The sequence below is a fragment of the Callithrix jacchus genome, chromosome 1, assembly GCF_049354715.1.
Source record: "Callithrix jacchus isolate 240 chromosome 1, calJac240_pri, whole genome shotgun sequence".
Lineage (NCBI taxonomy): Eukaryota > Metazoa > Chordata > Mammalia > Primates > Cebidae > Callithrix > Callithrix jacchus.
Window position 1 is genome coordinate 176,420,460 of NC_133502.1, and position 22,736 is coordinate 176,443,195.

A 22,736-nucleotide genomic window follows, 5' to 3' on the forward strand; every position below is an offset into this window, starting at 1 on the left:
CTTCGCAAGCATAGCCCCCTCCCAAGCGTTAGTCCCCTCCCCTTCCACCTGCCTGCCTGTCCCCGTGCTTAGCTTTAATCTCCACCCAGTTGTTGTTTAACTCATTGTGAAGTTCTGACCAGTCCCACGCTCCCCTCCAGAAACTTGCCACAGAGGATGAGAAAACCCTGGGGTTTCCTAGGATGAGGGCAGGAACCTATCAGGTAAAACGTTTCTCCCTGCACACTGGAGAGGCCAGAGCTTCTGCCCCCCGTCCCGTCAGCGGAGGGGAGGCCTTGACCTCTCCACAAGTCACGTTCTCTGATTCAGCAAGCCTCACAGCTCCAGCTAGATCCTGGCCAGAGCTGGCTTGGCAGAGGTGACTTGTGCGTCACTTCATGTCCTACCCAGAAGGGGAGCGGGAAACCCGAGGGATGAAAGGTGCCAGGTCCCTGGCTGCCTCGCTGCCAATGGCTGAGAAGTTCTGGTGGAAAGGAACCATGGAGGGCCCATCCGGACATTCTTCCTCAGCAAAAACCGCCTCCTTTCAGGTAGGAGAACCCGGTGACCTCGGGCAGGTGACCTTGACTCTCTAAGCCTCAGTTTCTTGGGGGTGATGCTGCCAGCACCTCCCTCACAGGGCTTAGCAGCCAGCATGCTTGGAAGGTGAGAATAAATCGAAAAAATATTCCACATTTTTTTCCTCTGAAAATTGCTATGAAGGCCAGACATGGTGGCTCACATCTGTAATCCCAGCACTTTGGGAGGCTGAGGCGGATGAATTAAAAGATCAGGAGTTTGAGAGCAGCCTGGCCAAGATGGCGAAACCCCATCTCTACTAAAAATACAAAATTAGTTGGGCTCGATGACGGACGTCTGAAGTTGAGACACATTAAGTTTACTCTGCCCTCATGGCTCCTTCAGTGGAGGATATCTTTTAGTTTGTAATTAGTGGTAGGTGGGTAACAGCTGCCTACTTGGTATATTCTTTAGTTATATGTAAATATAGCTCACCTGGGTATTAATAAGAATCACCTGTCTAAGAGCAAATAAAGAAGTGAAATGAGAATCTGCTCCGGGCCTTTAGCCCCACGGGATTCCAGGCTGTTGTGCTATCTGGGTGTCTGCCTCTCAGATACCTTCGGCGCAGCCTGGGTGGGGGGTCTCGACCAAGCTCGTTCTTGGTATGTAATCCCAGCTACTAGGGAGGCTGAGGCAGGAGAATTGCTTGAACTTGGGAGGCAGAAGTTGCAGAGCCAAGATTGCACCACTGCACTCCAGCATGGGCGACAGAGCAAGACTACATCTCAAAAAAGGAAAAAAAATTAGCCAGGCATGGTGGCACATGTCTGTAATCCCAACTACTCTGGAGGATGAGGCAGGAAAATCTCTTGAACCCGGGATGTGGAGGTTGCAGTGAGCCAAGATCAGGCCCCTGCACTCCAGCCAGGCAACAGAGTGAGACTACATCTCAAAAAAAAAATCTCCTCTTTCTCCCAAAGAGGAGACTGAGGGTCAGATAGGATCAGAGAGGGGAGGTGACTTACCCATGGTCACACAGCACTTCAACAGTGGAGATGGCCAGACAAGTGGTGGTGAGGTGCAAGGACCAACATTAAAGTCAGTAATCAGGGTTTGAGTTGGCTCTGCTGCATCCACATGCCTGCTGTATCACCCTGGGTGAGTTGAGCCTCCATTTTTCCACCTATAAAATAGTGATCATCTCTATTTCACACAATTTCCATGAGATTTCAGGTGCCAAACAGAGGGATAAGTGCTTAATAAATGTTTGTTTTGAGACAGCATCTTAACTCTGTTGCTCTGTTGCCCAGGCTGGAGTGCAGTGGTGCGATCTCAGCTCACTGCAACCTCCGCCTCCCTGGTTCAAGGGATTCTCCTGCCTCAGCCTCCTACGTAGTGGGACCACAGGAGTGTGCCACCACACCTAGCTAATTGTTTCACCATGTTGGCCAGGCTGGTCTCAAACTCCTGGCCTCAAGCGATCCACCCACTTTGCCTTCCCAAAGTGCTGGGATTACAGGCATGAGCCACTGCTCCCAGCCAAGTGCTTAATAAATGTTAACAAAAAACAACCTTCCCAAAAAGAAGGAAAGAGGACAAACAGAGGGCATGGGTGTTTCAGCAGAAGCAAACATTGTGAGCAAAAGCTTGCAGGTTCGAGAGGCCAAGGCCAAGGCCAGTTGCCAAAGTCCTTGCCAGCTGGCAGGGACTGTGTCTTGTACGTGGGGGATGAGTCAGGAGGCAGGCAGGGACCAGCCGCAGTGAACTTGTGGGTTTTTAATCCCAAATGCATGACAGGGCAGGAGAGAGTGTAGTAACCCAGGCAGATCTGAGTTTAGAAAGACCTGACCCACTGTGAGGCCCCAGCTGTGTCTACCCTCTCTGAACCTCAGCCTGCATTCCACAGTGGATACCCTCTGTGACCTGACGAGGGTTTGTAAATCTGTATATTCCTTTTTGAATTTCTTTCTTTGCTGCCTTCTCACCCCCAGGACTGGGTGCTCTGTGAGCAGTATCTTGTCTTCTGTTCCCCACAGTGACCCCAGCATCTAGCCCAGGTTCTGGCAGAGATAATTTCTCCCCAGTGAATAAATGAATGAATGACATCGTTTCCCTGTGGGAAGGTGGGGTTATGGCAGAGTTCCTCAGCCAGCTCCTACCCCAGCCTCTCCTTCCCTCCACGCGCACCTGCAGATCTTCCCGCATGAGTGGGCGCCGGCCCATTTACTGGTTCCCCGTCTCCCTTTGTTTTCTCTTCTCTCCGACAATGGCTGTGTTTCTGTTGTTCTTGGAGAGAGAGAAAGCAATGCCATCTCGGACACCAAAAGGCCAGCCGCAGTTCCCTCTCCAGGTGTATGATGAAGATGCCTTGGATTTTTCCCTTTACACTTTCCTCTAGTTGCTTCTATAAATATTTGTGGCTTTTAAAATAAAAAGCCACAAAGGAGATGAGTGGGCTGTAAGGGAAACACGACAGCTTTTTTTTTGGAGACAGTACTTGCTCTGTTGCCCAGGCTGAAGTGCAGTGGCTTGATCTCAGCTCACTGCAAACTCCATCTTCTGGGTTCAAGTGATTCTCCTGCCTCACCCTCCTGAGCAGCTGGGATTACAGGCATGGGCCACCATGCCCGGCTAATTTTTGTATCCGTAGTAGAGACGGGGGCTTCACCATGTTGGTCAGGCTGGTCTTGAATTCCTGACCTCATGATCCACCCACTTTGGCCTTCCAAAGAGCTGGGTTACAGGCATGAGCCACCCTGCCTGGCCAACTTTTTTTTTTTTTTGAGATGGAGTCTTGCTCTGTCCCCCACGATAGAGTGCAGTGGTACGATCTTGGCTCTCTGCAGCCTCCACCTCCCAAGTTCAAGTAATTCTCGTACCTCAGCCTCCCAAGTAACTGGGATTACAGGCAGGTGCTACCACACCCAGTTAACTTTTGTATTTTTATAGAGACGGGGTTTCACCACGTTGGCTGATCTTGAACCTTTTCCACCCACCTTGGCCTCCCAAAGTGCTGGGATTATAGGCATGAGCCACCATGCCCAGCCACAAACCAGCTGTTAAACACACAAAAAAGAGCTCGGCCTCCTTAATAATAAAATAAATGCAGACCAGGCGCGGTGGCTCACGCCTATAATCCCAGCACTTTGGGAGGCCGAGGCAGGTGGATCACGAGGTCAAGAGATCGAGACCATCCTGGTCAACAAGGTGAAACCCCATCTCTACTAAAAATACAAAAATTAGCTGGGCATGGTGGTGCACGCCTGTAGTCCCAGCTACTCGGGAGGCTGAGGCAGAATTGCTTGAACCCAGGAGGTGGAGGTTGTGGTGAGCCGAGATCGTGCCATTGCACTCCAGTCTGGGTAACAACAGCGAAACTACGTCTCAAAAAATAAATAAATAAATAAAATAAATACAAATGTAACTACTTGGAGAATCCACCATACAATTGGCAGGGATCAAAGCTGGCTGTGTTGCTGAAGATGTGAGGAAATGCTGGCTAAAGTGGGGGACACTGGTACCCACCCCTCTGGGGGACAATGTGACCATCTGTATAAAAATGTCAACTAGATGTGGTGTCCCACGCCTGTAATCCCAACATTTTGGGAGGCTGAGGTGGGCGGATCCTGAGGTCAGGAGTTTGAGACCAGCCTGGCCAACATGGTGAAACACTATCTCTACTAAAAAATACAAAAATTAGCCAGGCGTGGTGGTGTGCACCTGTGATCTCAGCTACTTGAGAGGCTGAAGCAGGTGAATTGCTTGAGCCTGGAAGGTGGAGGTTGCAGTGAGCTGAGATTACACCACTGCACTCGGCTTGGGTGACAGAACGAGGCTCCGTCTTGGAAAAAAAAAATGTCAAGTGCAGGTCACCTTTGATCCAGCAATTGCATTTCTTGGAATTTATCCATGGGATATGCCACACGAGGAGGAAATGATGAAGGTAAAATGTTATCCACTGCTTGTGATAGCAACATATTGGAAACCACCCAAATGTCCATCAGTAGGCAGCTGGCCAAATACACAGTAACACTTCCACACCATGGAGTACTATGCAGCTTCAAAACAACGGAGTGGCCCTTATGTACTGACACAGCCCGGAATAGGCCCTGGATAAAAAGGGGCACAGAGAAAGTACTAGGCAGGCTTGCCTCACAGTCTGCTGCGATCTGTGGGTATAAAAGGGAAAGCAATATATATTTGTATTTGCTTGTAAATGTATAACCTATCTCTGGAAAGATAAGAAACTGATAACATTGACTGCTTTGAGGAAGGAGGATTAAGGTGCTGGAATCTGGGCTCCCAGGGAGGGAGACATTTTGCTGTACACTGTTTTGACCCGTAAACTATTTGTTGTTTTTTGTTTTCTTTGTTTGGAGATTGAGTCTTGCTTTTTTGGCCAGGCTGGAGTGAGGCGATGCAATCTTCTGCCTCCCAGGTTCAAGTGATTCTTGTGCCTCAATCTCCCTCAAAGTAGCTGAGACTACGGGCGCACATCACCAAGCTTGGCTAATTTTTGTATTTTTAGGAGACACGGGGTTTCATCATGTTGCCCAGGCTGTCCTTGAACTCCTTACCTCAAGTGATCCACCCGCCTCGGCCTCCCAAAGTGCTGTTATTACAGGTGTGAGCCACTGTGCCCAGCCAATCTTTTAACCATTTGAATGGTATGATATCCAAAAAAATCAGAATTTAAAATGAAAACGTAAGAAAAGGCTAGGCGCAATGGCTCAAGCCTGTAATCCCAGCACTTTGGGAGGCCGAGATGGGTGGATCACCAGGTCAACAGATCAAGACCATCCTGGTCAACATGGTGAAACCCCGTCTCTACTAAAAATACAGAAAATTAGCTGGGCATGGTGGTGTGTGCCTATATTCCCAGCTACTCGGGAGGCTGAGGCAGGAGAATTGCCTGAACCCAGGAGGCGGAGGTTGCGGTGAGCCGAGATCACGCCATTGTACTCCAGCCTGGGTAACGAGCGAAACTCCGTCTTAAAAAAAAAAAGAAAAGGGAAAAAGCGTTCCCCCACTTTTTTTTTGAGACAGTGTCACTCTGTCACCCCAACTAGAGTGCAATGCCATGATCATGGCTCATTGTAGCCTCAAACTCCCGGGCTCAAGTGATCCTCCCACCTCAGCATCCTGAGTAGCTGAGAGCACAGGTGGGCACCTAAGTTTTATATTTTTTGAAGAAACAAAGTCTCGCTATTGTTGCCCAGGCTGGCCTCAAACTCCTAGGCTCAAGTGATCCTCCTGCCTGGGCCTCCCAAAGTGCTGGGATTACAGGCATGAGCGAGCACCCAGTTGTAAGGAAAAGTTTTAATGAGGAAAAGAGCTCTATTTTACCCCACTTCTCTCCCTTAAATTTGATGCTTACTAATTTCCCTGTGTTACTGTGAAAATTGTGCTTAGATCCTCTAGGAATGCAGTGGCGGGGGGAAAATGTCCTTAGAGACTTTAGAGTAAACAGATGCCCAAGGGACCAGGACTTGCCCAAGGCCCCGGCCACCACTTACCATTTCCTATACTGGTACCACATGCAATGGGGTGGGCGGGGGTCCTCAGGGTTTTCATTGCTGTTCCTTGTTCTCCATGTCTGCAAATCTATTTCTGAGGAAGTAGCTATAGTCCTCCGCTCTACCAGCTGAGCTATCGAAGGGATGCGTGCAAATCTATTTCTAACTGCAGCTGAGGTCCATAGCTCAATGAGTCAGATTATCATAACTGTCAAGAACTGTCTCGTTCTAGAGAAGGCCTGTAACAGGCCAGAGGGAAGAAGTGATCCAACTTCTTTGCTGAGGGCAAAGAGAAAGAAAGTCAGATAAGATTCAGCAATTTGTGGCCAGGTGCGATGGTTCACACCTGTAATCCCAGCACTTCCCAGCACTCTGGGAGGTCAAGGTGGGCAGATCACCTGAGGTCAGGAGTTCAAGACCAGCCTGGTCAACATGGCAAAACTCCATCTCTACTAAAAATACAAAAATTAGCCAGGTGTGGTGGTGTGGTGCCTGTAATCCCAGCTACTCAGGAGGCTGAGGCAGGAGAATCACTTGAACCTGGGAGGCAAAGGTTGCGGTGAGCCAAGATCTCGCCACTGCATTCCAGCCTGGGGGATAGAGGGAGACTCTGTCTCCAAAAAAAAAAAAAAAAAAAAAAAAAAACATTCAGCAATGTGGACAAGATTTCCACCTTACACTGGAGGAGGGAATCTGGCTCTGGGATCTCATTCTTGGAGGAATGGCTAGAGCACCTACACCACCTTTTACAGATGAGTCCACTAAAACTAGATCTGGAAAAAATACTTGCTCTACAGAGGAAGGAAACTGAGGGATAATATCTGTGCTATACACAAAATGCTTTTTTAAAAAAAACTTTTTAAACATTTGATTGATTTATTTAAAAAGAGGGGGGTCTCACTGCGTCTCTCAGGCTGGAGTATAGTGGCACTGTTGTAGCTCACTTCAGCCTCGAACTCCTGGACTCAAATGATCCTCCTTGGCCAGGCGCAGTAGCTCATGCCTGTAATCCCAGCACTTTTGGAGGCTGAGGCAGGTGGATCACTTGAGGTCAGGAGTTCAAGACCAGCCTGCCCAAAATGGTGAAACCCTGTCTCTCTAAAAATACAAAAATTAGCTGGGCATGGTGGCAGGCGCCTGTAATCTCAGCTACTCCAGAGGCTGAGGCAGGAGAATTGTTTGAACCCAGGAGGTAGATGCTGAGCCGAGATTGCACCACTGCACTTCAGCCTGGGCAAAGGAGCAAGAAAAAAAAAAAAAGAAAAGGAAGGTCCTCCTGCCTCACCCTCCTAGTAGCTGGGACTACAGATGTGCACCAGCATGCCCAGCAATTTTTGTTTTTTGTAGAGATGAGAGTTTCACCATGTTGCCCAGGCTGATCTAGAACTCCAGGCTTCAAGCGATCTTCCCACTTCAATCTCCCAAAGTGCTAGGATTACAGGGGTGAGCCACTGCACCCAGCCCACAAAGGGCTATTATAACTGATATGAAAAATCTATCAAACATTAGAAAAATGGTCCAAAGATGGGTGAGGCAGCTCACTGAAATAAATGCATGGGAAGATGCCCAAGGTCACTGTGGCAGGGGAATGAAAGAAACACGGAGATGGCTCTGCATCCTGTGGTCTGGGGGCATCCTGGGAGAGGGGTGGTTCATCACACACAGCTGCTGGGATGCCAAGGTGACAGCAGCATTGAGGAAAAGGATTGCAAACATCCCTGGACCCAACCCGAACCCCCCATGCAATCCAACTCACAGAAATCAAGCCCTTCAATGTATACACGTATCCATAGCAGCAAAACACTGAAGGCAGAATGAATGCCATTTCACAGGCGAATGCAGGATGTTCGGGGAAGGCCATGCAGCCATTAAAGACGCTGAATTAGCAGTGTCCCTGGGGAGACAGGGAAGGAGGCACAGAAGCTAGGAATAAGGACTCTGGCTGGGCGTGGTGGCTCATGCCTGTAATACCAGCACTTTGGTATTACAGGCAGGGAGGCTGAGGCAGGGAGATCACCTGAGGTCAGGAGTCCACAGGTGAAAGCAGGATTCTCCCAGGAAGGCCACGAAGCCATTAAAGATGCTGAATTAGCAGTCTCCCTGGGGAGACGGGGAAGGAGGCCCAGAGGCTAGGGATAAGGACTCTGGCTGGGCCTGGTGGCTCACGCCTGTAATCCCAGCACTTTGGGAGGCTGAGGCGGATGGATCACAAGGTCAGGAGTCCACAGGTGAATGCAGGATGCTCCCGGGAAGGCCACATAGCCATTAAAGATGCTGAATTAGCAGGGTCCCTGGGGAGACACTGAAGGAAGGAGGCGCAGAGGCTGGGAATAAGGACTCTGGCCGGGCGGGGTGGCTCACGCCTGTATTGCCAAGACATTGGGAGGCTGAGGCTGGTGGATCACTGGGTCAGGAGTCCACAGGTGAAAGCAGGATTCTCCCAGGAAGGCCATGCAGCCATTAAAGATGCTGAATTAGCAATGTCCCTGGGGAGACGGGGAAGGAGGCCCATAGGCTAGGGATAAGGACTCTGGCTGGGCACGGTGGCTCACGCCTGTAATCCCAGTACTTTGGGAGGTGGAGGCGGGCGGATCACAAGGTCAGAAGTTGAGACCATCCTGACCAACATGGTGAAACCCTGTCTCTACTAAAAATACAAAAATTAGCTGGGCATGGTGGCGGGCCCCTGTAATCCCAACTAATCCGAAGACTGAAGCAGAAGAATCTCTTGAATCCGTGAGGCAGAGATTGCAGTGAGCCAAGATGGTGCCACTGTACTTCAGCCTGGGTGACAGAGAGAGATCCCATCTCAAAAAATGAAAAAGTGTTTGCTAAGTAAATGTCTTAGAAAATAATAAGCTTGTTATTGAATAAGAAAGTTAAGTTGCAGCCAGCCATGCTAACTCATGCCTGTGATCCCGGGACTTTGGTAGGCCCAGGTGAGGACTGCTTGAGGGCAGGAGTTTAAGGCTGCAGTAAGCTCTGATTGTGCCGCTGCACCCAGCCTGAATGACAGAGTGAGACTCCGTCTCAAAAAAAAAATTGTTTTGAAAAGCCAAGATCCAAAAACTATTGTCACCTGCATTGGCAAGACCCTATAGATGTCTACATGTGTCTGGTTTCATGAGCATAGAAACTACGGGACACATAGTTAGCTGTCAACAGGACTGCCAGAGGAGGAAGTGTTTGTGTATGGGGGGAGTAGGAGGGAAGTAGGCAAAATAAAAATATTTAAAGCTTCATTATCATTTTTTTTCAGGATGGGTCTTGCTCTGTCACCCAGGCTGGAGTGCAGTTGAACGATCTTAGCTCCCTGCAACCTCCGCCTCCTGGGTTCAAGCGATTCTTGTGCATTAGCCTCCCAAATAGCTGGCTCCCGCCACCACACCCGCCTAATTTTTGTATTTTTAGTAGAGACGAGGTTTCGCCATATTGGCCAGGCTGGTCTCAAACTCCTGACCACGTGATCCACCCGTCTTGGCCTCCCAAAGTGCTGGGATTATAGGCGTGAGCCACTGTGCCTGGCTTTATGATTATTTTTAGGTAGTCATTAAACTATATACATGCATATGCATAGAGAAAGTTTCCCTGACTGAAAAATAAGGAAACAGGAAAGAACTTCTCTATCTCCCATGGGGTCAGGGGCAGGGCACCCCAGCAGTGTGTAAAGAGCAGAAGTCCAGCCAATGATGGACTCTTCCCAAAACATCACTTGCTTATTTTGAAATCAGACAATTTCTCATAAATATTTACTCCCGGCCGGGCGCGGTGGCTCAAGCTTGTAATCCCAGCACTTTGGGAGGCCAAGGCGGTGATCACGAGGTCAAGAGATCGAGACCATCCCGGTCAACATGGTGAAACCCCGTCTCTACTAAAAATACAAAAAATTAGCTGGGCATGGTGGCGCGTGCCTGTAGTCCCAGCTACTCAGGAGGCTGAGGCAGGAGAATTGCCTGAACCCAGGAGGCGGAGGTTGCAGTGAGCTGAGATCGAGCCATTGCACTCCAGCCTGGGTAACAAGAGCGAAACTCCGCCTCAAAAAAAAAAAAAAAAAAAAAAAAATTTACTCCCAATGCTGGGAAGAGGGAGAGGGGAAGGAGGTACTGAAACTCCATCAATCATCTGAAGGACTGCCTTTTATCAGAGTGATGTTCCCTAGTGGGTTGTTTGCAGTTTCCTCCTCCCCAGTTCTGGGCCTCAGCTGTCAAAATGATTTCACCATGCAACTTTTTCATGCTAGTTGGGGCCAAGAAGATAATAGATGGGAAAAAGCTCTGAAAACTCCAGGATGACAAGTAGGTACCCTCCTCACTCACAGAAGAAATTACTGCCCCACCATTCCCAGGTGGCCCTCAAATCCATCCTCTACACAGTACTAGTTGGTGGGAGTTTCCAAAGTGTAAATGGAATAATGTCATCTGTTCTTAAAACCATTTATTGTCAAGGCCAGTCGGTAGTTCACACCTCTAATCCCAGCACTTTGGCAGGTAGAGGCAGGAGGATCACTTGAGCCCAGGAGTTCAAGACCAGCCTGGGAGCCATAATGAGACCTTGTCTCTACAAAAAGTTTAAAAATTACCCAGTCATCGTGGTGCATGCCTGTAGTCCTAGCTAACCGGGAGGCTGAAGACCCAGGAGACTGAGGTTGTGCTACTGCACTCTAGCCTGGGTGACAGAGCAAGATCTTGTCTCAAACAAAAATGAAACAAAACAAAAACCCATTTATTGTCATCCAAATTCCTTATCTGCCTACAAGACCGGGTGGATCTGGCCTCCTGCACTCTGGAGGCCACAGGCGCCTCATTCTCTCTCCAATCTCTTGCTTTTCACACATGGTTCCCTCCATTGGCCTGGAAACCTCTCTCCCCACCCTGCCACCTCCCCGACTCCCCCATTTCGCAGGCCTCAGTCGGGATGTCGCTTTTCCAGGAAGCCTTCCCAGTCTCCTCAGGGCTGGTTAGGGGCCCCAGGATTGTCGATGCCTGGGCTTTGGCTATCAGATTCGTAAAGGCAGAGGCCAAATCCCCGCTGCCTGCCGTCTCCTGGGACTTTTTGGGGCCGGGATACGATGACCTCCACCAGGTGTCTGCACCTCTGTCATCCTATCCCTACTCGGAGCAGAGACTGAGGGCTGCTAACTGGGACTGGCTAGTTTGGGACACGCTGTGGGGGGCCTTGGGAGGATGTTGACGAAAGGATTGAGTGCCCGCTAAGGGAGGGGACGTCCCGGAGCGTGCCACTCACAAACAGGGTCCCGGGCCTGCCCCTCACCAGGATGGTGCACACACGAGGCGTGGCTTATTGGTGCAAAGGGGCAAGGAGGGAGGGAGTTTGGAGCGGTGCTGATTGGTGGTGGGCAGGGCGGGGCGGTACTGATTGGCGGTGGGGCGGGGTGAGGCCGCGCTGATTGGCCGGGGGCGGAGCTGGGCGTCTCCAGCCTGGGCCTAGCGCGCTGCCGGGGGCGCCGCAGGGGCTATGTCGCCGGCGCGGTGCCACCTGCGCGCTGCTCTGTTTCTGGCAGCGGCTTCTGCGCGCAGCGTAACGACCCAGGTTGCGGCGCGGCGGGGCTTGAGTGCGTGGCCGGTGCCACAGGAGCACAGCATGGAGTACCAGGTATCAGGCGGGCAAGCGGGCGAGAGCACGACAACACGTGGGCCTGCGCTGAGCCGCAGAACATCCGGGCTCGGCTAACAGAGAGCTTACCCGGAGCCCCGGACTGGGGGACTCGGGGGGCGGAACATCCTGGAGTCTGGGGGTGGGGACAGGGACCAGGAAGTTGGGCCCGGGCCGCCTGATCTGGGAATTCGGAGACTGTATCGTCCTTGCCCCGGGTTGGGGAGTGGGAAGGGGCACTGGAGCTAGGATCCAGAAGCCCAGAGGCTCAGCGGTGGTTCTGGAGTTCAGTGATCCCGGAGTCTGAACCTGCAGTGGGAGTGGGGAAAGAGGAGAGGGAAGAGACTCAGAAATTCAAGCTTGAAAGATCCAGGAGTATAGATGGAGTGTGGGGTCTCAAGAATTCAGAAGATTGGGGATCTAATTGCCTGGAATTGGGGGATAGGCAGGAATCAGGGGTAGTGGAGGGCCCCAGAACCCGGGAAACAAAATGTCTGTGGGCGCTGTGCCAAGAGCCAGTTGCCCTAGAACAGAATCTGATGCCACTGAGGCGGGTGGCACTGGTTTGATGATAGTGGGGCCTCCAAACAGCCGTGAGGTCCTAAGGGCGAGAGACACGGAATATGAGGCCTGAGGGGAAGGAAATAGCATCCCAATTCCCACCTCCATTGTGAGCCCTCCTGAAGCTGTACCTACCTGCCTTCCTGGCGGAGTGACCCCTGGCACATCCCTCCTCCCTCTGAGCCCCTCTTTCTCATCTGGTTGCTCTTCTGTGGGTTGGAATGTGGAACCTGAGTCTTGAGGGTTGGGTTGAAGCCTCAGGGAATTCCAGAATTTGAATACCCCAACCTTCTGTAGTTCTGGCCCCACCCTGGCAGAGAGCAATGGACCCCATTGGAGGGAATGAGGGCAAAGGCCTAGGAGTGAAGCCAAGGGAGTCTGGACAGGAATCAAGGCCAGCCCACTAGGCACGCCACCTTCTTTATGTGGCACTCCTTGGGTGGGGCTGAACTGCCCCAGGCTCCATCCCTTTTTGCTAGAGCTGGAAAGTTGCCATGCTCTCTTTCTGTTTAACGTATGGGCTAGGGTAACAGGGCTGGCAGGGCAGGCCTGGTACTGCCCCTGTTGCCCTGGCTTGGCCACTGGCCTGCTGGCTGTTTCTGTGCCTTTGGACCCTGAGTGAACCTTAACCTGCTACTGTGGTTGCCAGGATGCCGTGCGCATGCTCAATACCCTGCAGACCAATGCCAGCTATCTGGAGCAGGCGAAGCACCAGCGGGGTGACCCCCAGACACAGCTGGAAGCCATGGAACTGTACCTGGCACGAAGCGGGTTGCAGGTAAGGTAGAGAGGGCCTGTGACCACCTCCCACCCCCATCTGTGATTTCCATAGCTGAGGGGGGGACCTCATTTGTCTGTCCCAGGTGGAGGACCTGGACCGGCTGAACATCATCCACGTCACTGGGACAAAGGGGAAGGTGAGGGGCAGGACCCAGGGGTAGTGGGTCCACTTAGTGGGCTGGCAGAGTAGAGCCTGCCCAGACAATCCCTTTTCTTTTAAGGGCTCCACCTGTGCCTTCACTGAATGTATCCTCCGAAGCTATGGCCTGAAGACGGGATTCTTTAGGTACTGGGTTATGGAGGGATGTGGTGTCTCTGTCCCAATGGACTCTGGGGGGCTATCGAATCAGCCAGTGCTTCAGTACCAGAGTCACCCCCAGGAGGTCAGCTCAGCTGCATGTCTCTCTGCCCAATATTTATTCATTCAATAAACATTCAGTTAGCACTTACCACATTGGCCCACATTTATGGCAAGCTTTAATTTTCTTTTTATTTTTTTTCAAGACTGAGTCTTGCTCTATTGCTCAGGCTGGAGTACAGTGGCACAATTTTGGCTCGCTGCAACCTCTGCCTCCTGGGTTCAAGTGATTCTCACACCTCAGCCTCCTGAGTAACTGGGATTACAGGCGCCCACGACCACACCTGGCTTTTTTTTTTTTTTTCAGTCAGAGTCTTGCTCTGTCACTCAGGCTGGAGTGCAGTGGCCAATCTCAGCTCACTGCAACCTCTGCCTTCTGGGTTCAAAGCAATTGTCCTGCCTCAGCCTTCCAAGTAGCTGGGATTACAGGTGCCTGCCACCACACCCAGCTAATTTTTGTAATTTCAGTAGAGCTGGGGTTTTACCGTATCAGCCAGGCTGATCTCAAACTCCTGACCTCAAGTGATCCCGCCCACCTTGGCCTCCCAAAGTGCTGGTAATTACAGGTGTGAGCTACTGCCCTTAGCCTTAATTTTCATAATGAAAAACATTGGGGAAGGGGCAGCAACTCGAATGTATAAACTAAAAATGTAGCAGGAGGCTGGGTGTGGTGGCTCATGCCTATAATCCCAGCACTTTGGGCGGCTGACACGGGAGGATCACCTGAGCCGGGGAAGGTCAAGACTGCAGTTAGCAGTGATCACGTCATTGCACTTCAGCCTGGGCAACAGAGCAAATGACTGTCTCAAAAAAACAAAACAAAATTACATAGCTGGAATAGTCAGATGTTTCTTTAATAACTTAAAGTCCAGGTTGAGTGTGGTGGCTGACAACTGTAATCCTAGTGCTTTGGGAGGCCGAGGTGGGAGGATCACTGGAGCTTAGGAGTTTGATACCAGCCTGGGCAACATAGTGAGACTTCATCTCTATAAAAAACATTAAATGAAAAAGGAAAAAATTTTAAAGTCCATATATAAGTTTAAAGTCACATAGAGATATTTATCAGTTACTATGTCTCTGGGGTAAGGAGCAGAAAACTGCCTTGAGAGGGCTTAAACAATAAGGGTGGCTTGTGCCATCTGGGTTAGGGTCTTCCAGGTTGGTTGCGGATAGGAGCTCTTCTGCTATGCGGGTCTCTGCTGTGGTTTTGCTCTGGAGGCAGCGTCCCTTCTTGGTCTCACTTGTCTAGACTCACACAAGAGGATGGCCTGGTAGAACCGGGATCACTCAGGCCTGGTGCAGTGGCTCACACCTGTAATCCCAGCACTTTGGGAGGCCAAGGTGGGCAGATCACAAGGTCAAGAGATCGAGACCATCCTGGCCAACATGGTGAAACCCCGTCTCTATTAAAAATACAAAAAAAAATTAGCCGGGTGTGGTGGTGTGTGCCTGTAGTCCCAGCTACTCAGGAGACTGAGGCAGGAGAATTGCTTGAAACCGGAAAACGGAAGTTGCAGTGAGCTGGGATCTCGTTACTGCACTCCAGCTTGGTGATAGAGTGAGACTCTGTCTCAAACAAACAAACAAACAAAAAAAGGATCACTCTTCCTGTGCCTCACACGTCTCTCCTGAGCCCAGTACCAGGAACATCTGAAATCAGATGCCTAAGGTCATTTCAGGCCAATATGTTTTCCCTAAATAGTTCTTGTTCAAAATAAAGAGATAGAGAAGAGGACCTAATACTTGAGGGTCTTTGAGTATTGAAACATAAGGCACCAACCTGTCTTCTAAAATCATTTTTTGGGCCAGGCTCAGTGCTGTAATCCCAGCACTTTGGGAAGCCGAGGCGGGCAGATCACTTGAGGCCAGGAGTTCAAGACCAGCCTGGCCAACATGGCAAAACCCTCTCTCTACTAAAAATACAAAAAAATTGGCTGGGCACAGTGGCTCACGCCTGTAATCCCAGCACTTTGGGAGGCCGAGTTGGGCGGATCACCTGAGGTCAGGAGTTCAAGACCAGCCTGCCTAGCATGGTATAACCCTGTCTCTACTAAAAATACAAAAATCAGCCAGGAATAGTGGCGCACACCTGTAATCCCAGCTACTTGGAAGGCCAAGGCACAAGAATTGCTTGAACCTGGGAGGTAGAGGTTGCAGTGAGCTGAAATCTCATGACTACACTCCAGCCTGGGCTCAAAAATAAATAAATATTAGATGTTACCAGTGACCAGTGGTTACAAAATAAAATAAAATAAAAATAAATAAAATTAATAAAATAAAAATAAATAAAAATTAAAAATACAGTCACTTTTGGGGTGAAAACCCTAACCTTTATCTTGGGCCCATATGGCCCTGAGGGAGGCCCGGGGCTGCAGCTTGAACATTGCTGGCAGGCTTTGTCTCTGAGAGCTGTAAGACAGATGGCAATGTGGGACAGATGTCAGCAGAGTGACTGATTGGTATGGGACTGTCGAAGCCCATAGAATGTGCGAGACCAGCCTGGGTGAGGAGGGGCTGTCTCAGTTGAGACCTGTGTGGTGAGCACGGTGAGCCAGGTGCAGAGGCCTGGAGATAGAAGAGGGCGAGGACTGGGGGGCTGTAGATAGTCCAGGGGGGATGGGACACCAGGAACAGACCAAGGGACACAGGAGAGGTGAGGTACAGAGGCCGGTGGCATCAGCCCCTGCAGGGTGGGGGAAAGCCTGGACGCTCGGGGAGTCCTGATGACCCCAGCTGTCCCGGCAGCTCTCCCCACCTGGTGCAGGTTCGGGAGCGGATCCGCATCAATGGGCAGCCCATCAGTCCTGACCTCTTCACCAAGTACTTCTGGCGCCTCTACCACCGGCTGGAGGAGACCAAGGTGCCCCATGCAGGAGTGCTGGTGGGTGGGTGGGGTTGGGGGTGCTACCTGTTCCAGCACCCCATCTCCCCAGAGGAGGGGCTGCAGAGGCTCTGGGCTTTGACATTTCCCTGTGCCACAGGACGGCAGCTGTGTCTCCATGCCCTCCTACTTCCGCTTCCTGACACTTATGGCCTTCCACGTCTTCCTCCAAGAGAAGGTGTGTGCCCTCTCCCTAGAACCCTGCATCTGAGGTCTTGGGAACGGGACCCTCAGCAGGCCTGGGGGCTCCCTGCTTCCATCTGGCCTCTGGGTACCCTCATACCCCCTGCTGTGCCCTCTGATCTTTGGCAGGTGGATCTGGCAGTGGTGGAGGTGGGCATTGGCGGGACTTATGACTGCACCAACATAATCAGGTGAGTGCAGTTGCTCAGGGCAAGGGGTGGCAGCCAGGAGAGCCTCACCTGCCACCTGGTGGCTCAGGGCAGGGCCCTCATGGCCTTTTCCTCTACTACAGGAAGCCTGTGGTGTGTGGAGTCTCCTCTCTCGGCATTGACCACACCAGCCTCCTGGGGGACACGGTGGAGAAGATCGCATGGCAGAAAGGGGGCATCTTTAAGGTGACCAGGCAGACTGGGGGAAGGAAGAGGCGTGGCAGGCTTGGGCTTTGCTAAGCCCAAAGAGGCAAGGCTGGAGCAGGGCCATTCAGGACAAGGTCCTGGGCATCAGTGGGGTCTGTGTTCTCATCCTGGCTTCGCTGTGTGACTGGAATGAGTTGAGCCTCCTCTCCAGCCTGTTTCCCCATTGAAACATGAGGGATAGCTGGGCATGGTGGCTTATGCTTGTAATCCTAGTACTTTGGGAGGCCGAGGCAGGAGGATCACGTGAGGTCAGGAGTTTGCGATCAGCCTGGCCAACATGGTGAAACTCCGTCTCTACTAAAAATACAAAAATTAGCCAGGAGTGGTGGTGTGTGCCTGTAGTTTCAGCTACTGGGAAGACTAAGGTAGGAGAATTGCTTGAACCCGGGAGGCAGATGTTGCAGTGAGCTGAGATCGTGCCACTGCACTCTAGCCTGGGGACAGAGTGAGACTCTGTCTCAAAACAACAACAACAACAAAACCCCAGAAACATGAGGGATGAGAGGCAGTGGTAGCCTAGACCCAGGGATGTGGGGCCAGATAGGAGTGTGAAAGATGCCCAGCAGCCCTTTCTCTTTCCTTGTTCCCTCCACAGCAAGGTGTCCCTGCCTTCACTGTGCTGCAGCCTGAAGGTCCCCTGGCAGTGCTGAGGGACCGAGCCCAGCAGATCTCAGTGAGTCTGATTGGAATGGGGCAGCGGCGGTGGTGGGGGCGTGTGTCCCTCCTGTTTGAGGCATCATTCCTTCCTTTGGGGCATCAGTTTGCTCATCTGTGCAGTGAGGAAGCTGGGCCAGCTCCTGGGCCAGCTGGAACACATCAGTTCTGGGAGCAGGGCTTGGTGGCTGGGGGAGGGGAGGGCCTCTGCTAACCTGCTCCTGCCTGTCTCCCCCAGTGTCCTCTCTACTTGTGTCCGCCACTGGAGGCCCTGGAGGAAGGGGGACTGCCACTGACCTTGGGCCTGGAAGGGGAGCACCAGCGGTCCAATGCCGCCTTGGCCTTGCAGCTGGCCCACTGCTGGCTGCAGTGGCAGGACCACCATGGTGAGTGGGCAGCTGAGTGGGCAGGCAGGTGGGCGGGACCTGTGGAGACTGCCTAGGAGGGTCCTGGGCACACTCGGTCTCACACACCCTGCAGATGCTGGGGAGCTGAAGGCATCCAGGCCAGGCCTCCTGTGGCAGCTGCCCCTGGCACCCGTGTTCCAGCCCACATCCAACATGCGGCTTGGTGAGTTGGACCTTCCTGCCCAGCGCCCTTTCAGATTTTTTTTTTTGTTTGTTTGTTTTCTGTTTGGGAGATAGAGACAGTTTGAAGTGGTGCCTAAGAGAAAGGACTCTGAAGTCAGCAAACCTCCCAGGCCTTGAGTTCATCAAGATCTCTTTCTGAGCCTGTCTTCTCATCTGCCAAATCGGATGATGATGGGAGCCATTGCCAAGGGCTGTGGTGGGGATTTGTTGAGGTGACATCACTAAGGTGCTAAGTCCAGAGCCTGGCCAATGCGGGATAAAGTGCCAGCCAGTGGTAGCTGCTGTCACTGTCACTATCATCATCATCAGACCCTGAGGTCCTGGAGGAGGGTGATCCAGTCATCTCCCCCCAAAGCTTTCAGCACCCAGCAGGTGCTCATGCTGTTAAACCCCTTCAGCAAATGGTGGGCCCACTGTGTGCCATGCCTGGTGTCAGGGGCAAGTGACAAGGTCCTAGAGACAGGCAAACAAACCTCGGATCACGTTCCGGCTCCAGCTAAGGGCTCTCAGGCTGTCAAACGGGAATCATACATGATAGCAGCCTCTCTCAGGGTTGCCTGGAAGATTCCACCAGATGAGGCAGCCGAAAAGCCCAAGCCAGTGTGACTGGTGCTAGTAAGAAGCTCCCGGGCTGCCGGGGTCCTCAGAGTGCTCAGAGGGCAGGCGCGGCCTGTGGGGTCTGGGAGAGCGGACTCAGGAGTGTGTGTGCGGAGTTGAGGACCGGGGTGGGAGAGAGCCTGAAGGACTGCCTTGCTGCCCTCCCCCAGGGCTTCGAAACACGGAGTGGCTGGGCCGGACGCAGGTGCTGCGGCGCGGGCCCCTCATCTGGTACCTGGACGGCGCACACACCCCCAGCAGCGTGCAGGCCTGCGTCCGTTGGTTCCGCCAGGCGCTGCAGGTCCGCGAGAAGCTGAGCAGGTGAGGGGCGGGGCCAGAGGCGGGGACTGGGCCGGCCCAAGGGGAGGGGAGGGGTGAGCCCACATGGAGGGGCGGGATTGTGGGCGGGGACAGGGGGTGGTGCGGTGGGAGGACCGGGGCGGGGCAGAGGGGGGCGTTCTCTGACCCAGCTCCTCACCTCTGGCTCAGTGGGCCCGAGGTTCGAGTCTTGCTCTTCAACACCACTGGGGACCGGGACTCGGCGGTCCTACTGAAGCTGCTGCAGGTAAGGAGCCGACTTGGAGGTTGGGCGGCAGGCATTCCTGAAGCCCTGGGTCTGGTGGTGTGACCCTGGAGGGTGTCAACTCCTTTCCTTTCAGTTGTATTGGGCATTAGATGTGACAAGGTACATGTGCTGGTTCCGCCAGGCTCTGCAGGGCCACGGGGAGTCCAGTCACAGGCCATTACTCATTCTCCCATGTGTCCAGACTCAAGTCCAGGCTTAAGAGGAGGGCCACCTCGTGGCTAAAGGTGCAGGCTCTGGACTCACCTATCATGCCCCTTTAGGCACTAGCATATTACCCTGGATGAGAGGTGGCATTTCTCTGAGCCTTAATTTACCTTTCCATAAAACGAGGTGGCTGCTAAGAGTACCCGCTTCTCAAGTTTGGTTGAAGGAGTCACTGGGCCTTTCTCTGCTTGGGGAAACTGAGGCTGCCCCAAGCTATCAGGGCTGAATTGGCCCCTATGTATCATCTTCCATTTCACAGACCAGGAGGCTAAGGCTGTATCCAGAACCTCCCCTATGTACTCACAGCCTTTTCCCAGCTTGGATTTGGGGCCCCCTCACTATCTGAGTGACCTTAAGCAAGTCCTCTTGACCTGTGGACTCTGTTCCCCCAACTGTATAGTAGGCTGGGGCTTCACTGCCCAGCCCACAGGCCAGGCTGCGTATGCTGAGGCAGATGGAGGCAGGGCACTGAAGTGCCTTGACTGGGTTCATACAGAAATGATTCTAGTTGTAGAGGAGGCTGCATCTCCAGAGATGTGGGCTCAGGGGCCATGTGGAAGTTGGGAGACATCCTCTCAGGGGTCTGACACCAAGTCTTTACCTCGGCCTTCTAGCCCTGCCAGTTCAACTATGCTGTCTTCTGCCCCAACCTGACAGAGGTGTCATCCACAGGCAACGCAGGTGAGAGGTGACAGGCATGGTCCCTGGGGAGTGGCTGGGGAACCCTGAGGTAGCTTCCAAACTGGAGTTTTGGGGTAGGAGATGAATTTGTTTGATTGTATAAGCACGCTTTAGGGTACTTATGCACTTATACACCAGAGTATACTTGGTTTAACTTTTTTTTTTGAGACAGAGTCTCGCTTTATCGCCAGGCTGGAGTGCAGTAGTGCGATCCTGGTTCACTGCAACTTCTGTTTTCTGGTTTCAAGCAATTCCTCCTGCCTCAGCCTCCCGAATAGCTAGGACTACAGGCACACACCACCATGCCTGGCTAATTTTTTTGTATTTTTAGTAGAGATGGGGTTTTACCATGTTGGCCAGGATATTCTCGATCTCTTGACCTCGTGATCTGCCTACCTTGGCCTCCCTAAGTACTGGGATTACAGGTGTGAGCCACCGCGCTTGGCTACTTGATTTAATTTTTGAGACAGAGTCTTACTCTGTCACCTAGGCTGGAGTGTAATGGCATAATCTTGGCTCACTGCAACCCCTGCCTCCTGGTTTAAATGATTGTCATGTCTCAGCCTCCCAAATAGCTGGGATTACAGGCATGTGCCAACACGCTCAGCTAAATTTTATATTTTTAGTAGAGACAGGGTTTTGCCATGTTGGCCAGGCTGGTGTCAAACTCCTGTGCCTCAAATGATCTACCTGCCTCAGCCTCCCAAAGTGCTGGGATTACAGATGTGAGCCACTGTGCACAGCCAGCATTTTTTATTTTATATGAAATAGAGTAGAATAGAAAATACCAGTGTGCATTGCATGAAGTAAGGGTAGGTCCTGTTTGGTGAAGATTGTTCTGTTCCAGGCATATGTATAAGTGAGTGAGTACTGAGTTGCAGTGTAAAATGTGTTTTTTACAATGTATCGTGTTTAAAAAGTTTGAAATAGTGCAAAAAATGCAGATGCCAGGCTGGCCTGGTGCCTCATACCTGTAATCCCAGCACTTTGGCAGGAGGATTGTTTGAGCCAAGGAGTTAAAAGCCAGACCTCATCTCTACAAAAAATAGAATTAGCCAGGTGTGGTTGTGCATACCTGTGGTCCTAGCTACTCAGGAGGCTAAAGTGGAAGGATCGCTTGATGCTGGAAGGTGGAGGCTGCAGTGAGTCATGATTGCACCACTGCATGGCAGCCTGGGTGACAGAGAAAGACCCTGGACCCTGTCTTAAAAAAAAAAGATCTCCAGTCCCCACATCAGTATAGCTGGGGAGACTTCTGGAATCTGCATTTTTTTCCTATATATTTAATTTTTTAAATTGTAGTTTAGGTTCTGGGTTAGGAATCTGCATTTTTAACTAGCATCCCCAGAAATACCTGTGCCCACTTGGTGATGGGGTCCAGTTGGATGTCCATTTTATAGATGGAGACAGTGAGGCCAGGGTGGGGAAATGGTGCCTAGTGGGCAAAAGCTTTGGAGCCAGACTGTCTGGCTCTGCCTTGTGACCTTGGGCAAGTCACTGAACCTTTCTGAGCCTCTGTTTCTTCATTGTGTCCATGGAGAAGACCACTAGCAGACTGCTGGCCTGACGCATATAAAGGGCCGGGCACTAAGCAGGCGCTCATGGCGCACCCGCCCCTTTTCCAGCCCTTTCCCCTACTCCTCCCCTTCAATGACATGCCTGTCTCTGCCTCACAGACCAACAGAACTTCACGGTGACGCTGGACCAGGTATTGCTCCGCTGCCTGGAACACCAGCAGCACTGGAACTGCCTGGACGAGGAGCAGGCCAGCCCGGCCCTCTGGAGCGCCCCCAGCCCGGAGCTTGCTGGGCCTGCATCCCTGCTGCTGGCGCCCCACCCACCCCACAGCAGTGCCAGCTCCCTTGTCTTCAGCTGCATTTCATATGCCTTGCAATGGATCAGCCAAGGTCGAGACCCCGTCTTTCAGCCACCCAGTTCCCCAAAAAGCCTCCTCACCCACCCTGTGGCATGCAGTGGGGCTAGCGTACTCCGTGAGGCTGCTGCCGTCCACGTGCTGGTCACTGGCAGCCTGCACCTGGTGGGTGGTGTCCTGAAGCTGCTAGAGCCTGCACTGTCCCAGTAGTCAAGGCCCAGGGTTGGAGGTGGGAGCCCCCCACAGCTGCCTGCATTCTGCCCATGAACTCACATACTAGGTGCCTTTTGTTACCTGCTTTCCTGGTTCTGTCTAGACTGGCCTAGGGACCAGGGCTCTGGGATGGGAGGCCAGGAGAGGACATCCTCCGTTTTGAGGCTCTGTGCCTTGGCCTCTCCTTCTTCCCCTTCCTCCCAGCTGAGATGGCAGACGGCTGAGTTAGGGGCTCCCCAGGTCTCTCACTGTTCCAGTGGCCTGGCCACTCAGCCTGTCTTCCCCCACACCCCGCCTGCCTCCTGGCTCAGGCCCAGCTTATTGTGTGTGCTGCTGGCCAGGCCCCGGGTCCTGCTGGGTGCTGGGTGGTAGATTTCCTCCTACCAGTGCTTTCTGGGAAGGGAGAGGGCCTCTGCCTGGGACACCCTGGGACAGAGAGTGGGTGGAGTGAATTAAAGCCTTTGTTTTTTTAAAGAAATGGCAAAGCCTTCGACTGACACTTGACCTCCTTCTCCCTCAGCAGAGGCAG

At 52.2% G+C, this 22,736-nt stretch overlaps 1 protein-coding gene across 6 annotated transcripts; it reads left to right on the plus strand.

The window, feature by feature from the left end:
- The first annotated feature begins 442 nt into the window (after positions 1-442).
- FPGS (folylpolyglutamate synthase) lies at positions 443-22,685 on the plus strand. Of its 6 annotated transcripts, none has more exons than XM_017976338.4 (15): positions 443-530; positions 12,841-12,969; positions 13,055-13,108; positions 13,193-13,257; positions 16,075-16,189; positions 16,311-16,388; positions 16,523-16,584; positions 16,686-16,788; positions 17,405-17,482; positions 17,702-17,849; positions 17,944-18,033; positions 18,821-18,971; positions 19,140-19,215; positions 20,055-20,121; positions 21,798-22,685. In XM_017976338.4, exons 1-15 carry the CDS (start codon positions 450-452, stop codon positions 22,202-22,204), a joined length of 1,704 nt encoding a protein of 567 aa, XP_017831827.4. In that variant the 5' UTR covers positions 443-449; the 3' UTR covers positions 22,205-22,685. The 6 variants fall into 6 exon arrangements, with proteins under 6 accessions (XP_017831827.4, XP_054092860.2, XP_002743383.3 ...); XM_002743337.6 differs by lacking the exon at positions 443-530 and adding an exon at positions 11,437-11,630; XM_078328160.1 differs by lacking the exon at positions 443-530 and adding an exon at positions 11,769-11,830.
- The last annotated feature ends 51 nt before the right edge of the window (positions 22,686-22,736 follow it).

Bases quoted from the DNA above. Each gene is read 5' to 3' on its own strand.
- FPGS (XM_002743337.6), top strand. From the start codon at position 11,493: ATGTCGCCGGCGCGGTGCCACCTGCGCGCTGCTCTGTTTCTGGCAGCG. The intron at 16,190-16,310 runs GTGCCCCATGCA...CCTGTGCCACAG, and splicing joins ACCGGCTGGAGGAGACCAAG to GACGGCAGCTGTGTCTCCAT. The intron at 17,850-17,943 runs GTGAGTGGGCAG...CACACCCTGCAG, and splicing joins GCAGTGGCAGGACCACCATG to ATGCTGGGGAGCTGAAGGCA.